Consider the following 5,000-nt stretch of genomic DNA (forward strand, 5'->3'; position numbering starts at 1 on the left):
TGTGGGTGTTAGTGTGTGTGTGTGTGTGTGTGTGTGTGTGTGTGTGTGTGTGTGTGCGTGTGCGTGTGTGTGTGTGCGTGCGTGTGTGTGTGTGTGTGTGTGTGTGTGTGTGTGTGAACACAAGCATAATCAATACAAAATAGTTTTCCATAATGCATACGTGCATAACTTTTACATAAATTAAAACCTGAATATTCTTTTGCATACATCAACTTCATGCCGATGTTTCTATGAATACACTTCTGCATACATTAGCTCTCGCATACATCATTGGGGTCCTAACACTCTGAGGTAACACTTGCCTGTAGTCAGCGATTCCACACCGCAACTAATTACTAACGAAGACACATTCAGACGTTCTGGAAACACCACAGGGATGAATGGCATGACCGTCTTCTTCCTGTTGTGTCTCCTCTCTCCTGTCTCCTGTCTCCTGTCTCCTCTCTCATATCTCCTGTTTCCTGTCTCCTCTCTCCTGTCTCCTCTCTCATATCTCCTGTTTCCTGTCTCCTCTCTCCTCTCTCCTGTCTCCTGTCTCTGTCTCCTATCTCCTGTCTCCTGTCTCCTGTCTCCTCTCTCCTCTCTCCTGTGTCTATCTCATGTCTCCTCTCTCCTGTCTCCTGTCTTCTATCTCCTGTCTCCTCTCTCCTGTCTTCTGTCTTCTATCTCCTGTCTCCTCTCTCCTGTCTCCTGTCTCCTATCTCCTCCCTCTTGTCTCCTGTCTCCTGTCTGTCTCCTGTCTCCTCTCTCCTGTCTCCTGTCTCCTATCTCCTCCCTCTTGTCTCCTGTCTCCTGTGTCTGTCTCCTGTCTCCTCTCTCCTGTCAGGACGAGGACTACCACGGCATCGCCCAGTTTGCCGTGTCCCTGGTGGACTCTCTGCTGTTCGTTCACTACCTGGCCGTGGTGCTGCTGGAGCTCCGGCAGCTGCAGCCCTGCTTCAGTGTGTGTGTGATGCGCTCCACCGACGGGGAGACGCGCCACTACAACCTGGGGAGGCTCAGGTAGGCCCTGCCGCCGTCTTTAGTACAATACTAGTGGATATAATAATATAACGTATGTAATAATATGTTTATAATATCAATGAATTAATATATAGATATATTATACATATATATATACATAATGTAATACACAATGTATTTATATTAAATTATAGAATATTAATAAATAAATAAATATATATACAAACTTTATCAGTGGTAAGCTTTAGCTCCATAAGCTGCATTAGCTAAATAGTGTCAGTGGTGTGGGCTGTTGGTCCCTTGCTTTGAGGGACTTTCTCCAGCCAATCATATTCCACATACCACCACACACCACAACAAAGGTATCGAAGGAAACTAGTGAAAATAATACTAGCTTTGTTAGTGGTATACAGACACACACACACACACACACACACACACATGCGCACACACACGTGCAAACACAGAAGCGCGATCGCACACACACACACACACACACACACATGACACATTATTCTGGCACACACACACACACAGTGACACATGAGCGGAGACGTTGTGTTCTCCGTGGGTGAAGTGTGCGTGTAATCGGAGGCCGTGGCCGCAGGGGGGGGGGGGGGGGGGAGACGAGCATTACTCATTCAGTGGCTCATCAGCCACCTCTCGTCCAGGGTGCTCTGGGAGGGCTATCGAGTGGGGGGGGGGGGGAGGGGGGGAGGGGGTGAAACTGAGACAGCTCAGTGGGACCCGTGTCCCACGGTGGGCTGACGTACCCCAGCCCCCCAGGGATCAGGGTTATGTGACCGGGATGTGTTCGTGGCATGTGTGCATGTGGCGTAGTTCTATTATCTGGTTATCAGAGGGTGCAGTAACCCAGGAATGTGAGGGCTCTGGGTTACTGTGGTGAAGGGGAGAGGCCGGTACGGAATGTGGGACTTTTATCACCTGCTTTGAAATACGTCAAGAGATAAAACTAAAGTAAAACTAGTTTTAAACGTCAAGTGTTCTGTTCAGGGTTGAGGAGTTATGTTTGATGGACTAGCTATCCACTGTTTAAAGGAGTTCACTTAAAAAAAAAAGGAAGGCGTTCTTCTTTGGCCTTTTTTAAATTTGAAAAGTGTTCCCTTATCTATCTTCTCTATCTCTATCTTTCATTGCTTTCTAATCTGTGGTCCCTCCCCTTGTGTCTCCCCTGTGCTCCCCCCTGTCTTCCTCTTTCTTTCACCACCACTCACTCTCTCTCCTCCCTTCCTCTCTCTCCCCCCCCTCAATCTCTTCCTCTTCCCCTCTCTCTCCCTCCCTCGCCCTCTCTCTCCCTCCCTCCCTCTCTTCCTCCCTCTCGCTCTCCCCCTCCCTCCCTCTCAGTATCCAGAGGGCCGCTCTCTCTCTGCTGGAGTTCTACTACAGAGACTTCCCTCTCCACAACCCGGCCCTCCTCTCTGCCTCCAAGCAGCGCACGGCCAAGCAGCTGGCTGGACTGAAGGTCTACAACGTGGACGGTGAGTGCTCACACCGCAGAGTCTGAACACCCCAGAGTCCTCACATCGCAGGGTGCTCTCTCCGCAGAGTCCTCAATCCGCAGAGTCCTCACGGACCTGGGGTCTGTGCAGACCTGGGGCGGGGCAGTAGCTCTGGAGCTAGGCTGAGCGGGTTGGCTGGTCACCGGAAGGTTGCTAGGTCGATCCCCGGCTCCTCCTCGCTGAGTGTCTGTCCCTGAGCGAGACACCTCACCCTAGCTGCTCCTGACGAGCTGGCTGTCGCCTTGCATGGTTGACACCGCCGTCGGTGTGAATGTGTGAATGAACGGGTGAATGTTAGGCAATAGTGTAAAGCGCTTTGGATAAAAGTGCTTATATAAATGCATTTACCATTTACCTGATGCTAAAGCTAACGAGCTAGTCATGTGTTCTTGGGGCGTGTCTTTGGAGGGAGGCCTGAAGGGAGGGGAGACTTCCAAATCTAGCTTACTCTGCTTCCTCTGAACCCTGGCTTTAACATTCCATACATTATTCCTTTACATGTTGACTAGCTTTTTAGTTTTCATCTCGGTGCTCCTTGACGTGTGTGTTCTTCGGTGCCAGTTCATCTCTACACATCCTCGGTGATGTCTATGCTTTTTTATTTATTCATCTTCTTCCTCCCCTCACTACAAGGATTTAAAAACATTCTGCGAACATACCTGTTGGACAGTAAGTACCGCAATAAGCTTGTTGGTCTGCCCAGCACTTTGTCACGAGGAAAAGACCCCAAACTCACAGTCCACTTCACTCCTTTAGGCTGCCAGCGTCACGTATGCATGTCTTATTAACAGAAGCCCAGCACATCCACATCCACCGTCTGCATGAGCACATGAAGACACATGCGCTGTATGGGTGTGAACATGCAGACACCTCCACTTTCTTGATGTGCACATGCAGACACATGCACGGTGTGGACGTGCACATGCACTTTCTTGATGTGCACACGCAGTAACGTCCAATGCGCGTCCATGCGCACAAACACACAGACTTCTGACATGCAACCCTCCACGTAGCAGGTCTTTAGTGCCGGTGAAATGGATCAACTTCCTCTCATAACCCCGTGGTCCATGCTGCTGGATGGGGATGAGGAGGAGGAGGAGGAGGAGTAGGGGAACCAGGTGCAGTCTGGGAGATGGTGTGCCCCCCCGCCCCCCCCCCTCCCCCAGCAGGTCCGGGCCCTCTGGGGGGCTTTGGAATTTTCACCCTTCAATAATTCATCACAGTAGAGCTCACTCGTGCACGCGCCTCACTCACACACACACACACACACACACACACACACACACCCACCTAGGCTGAGGTATGTTCTTGCCCGCCCGCTCCTCGGCTCGCTCTCTCCCTCTCACTTCCCCTTCTTTCACTTTCTTTCATTCCTGTAATTGTCCTACCATCCCCCCTCTCTCTCTCTGTCCCTCTTTATCTCTCTCTCTCGGCCTCTCTCTCTCTCTCTCTCTCGCCACTCACACACACGCACACACACACACACACACACACTGTCTCCCTCTCTTGCCCTATCTCTATACGTCGCTATTGCTTGAGCTCTCACTATTTTGCTTCATCTCTCTCTCAGACACACCCACTGTCTAGATCTCTCTTTGTCTCTCTCTCTCCCGCTCCCTCTCCCTCTCTCTCTCCCTCCACGGCTGGCCCTGCCCCTCCCATAACATACAGATGTAGGCCAGAGGGAAGCTCACTATTAATGTAACTCTGGTCGTTTCTGCTTCAGTCTGCAAAACGCGGCCCCTGCGTCGTCCCACTGGCCCCCGTGGCGGCTGGAGTACATGAGAGTACAACCCATAACTCACTTACACTCTCCCTGCCTTCAGCAATATGGGCCAAGTTATCTGTCTCACACAGACACACACACACACTCACACACACACACACACACACGCAGACACACACACACACACACACACACACACACACACACACACACACAAACAAATATAGACATGCTTTATCTTTCTGTCTCTCTTCTAAAAATATATAACAGACACACAGACAGACACACAAACACACTCTTTCTCTCTCTCACACACACAATTTTCTCTCTGTCTCTCTCTCTCTCACTCTCTCTCTCTCTCTCTGCACTCTCTCTCTCTCCCCCCTGTTCCTTCCTCATATGCAGATGAGACGGTTAATAATTTAAAGAGCACACGGGACCTGCAGGGCTCATAGCGTCCAACACGTCGCCCCGCCTCTAATGAACAAGAGGCTGGACACCTTAAGTCCCCTGGTCTCCTGCACCTCCAGAACCACAGCGATAGTCCGAGTAGACCCCTAGCATGACCTCCTCCCTCTGTGGCCCCTCAGGAGCGGGCCCCGGGAGCACGGCGGGGGCCCAGCCGGCCAACAGCAGCCAGTCCCGGGCCATGGTCGCCGCCGCCGCCAAACGCAAGGACAGCGCCCACAACGAGCTGTACTACGAAGAGGCCGACCACGACCGCCGGGTCCGCAAGCGCAGAGCCAGGTGAGCACCGCAGGGTCACATGATAGGAATGAAAGCCCCGCCTC

General features: G+C 51.6%; 1 protein-coding gene across 1 annotated transcript in view; it reads left to right on the forward strand.

Moving 5' to 3' along the window:
- The window catches only part of LOC311373275 (vang-like protein 1), a gene marked incomplete at both ends in the record, with an annotated part of 7,587 nt that overhangs the window by 562 nt on the left and 2,025 nt on the right, over window positions 1-5,000 (forward strand). The window contains 3 exons of the mRNA XM_084490069.1: window positions 827-1,002; window positions 2,329-2,462; window positions 4,800-4,956. Coding sequence (XP_084346195.1) covers window positions 827-1,002; window positions 2,329-2,462; window positions 4,800-4,956 — 467 coding nt within the window. The remainder of the gene's footprint in view (window positions 1-826; window positions 1,003-2,328; window positions 2,463-4,799; window positions 4,957-5,000) is intronic.

Source organism: Micromesistius poutassou (genome assembly GCF_964030765.1).
Source record: "Micromesistius poutassou genome assembly, contig: SCAFFOLD_5687, whole genome shotgun sequence".
Lineage (NCBI taxonomy): Eukaryota > Metazoa > Chordata > Actinopteri > Gadiformes > Gadidae > Micromesistius > Micromesistius poutassou.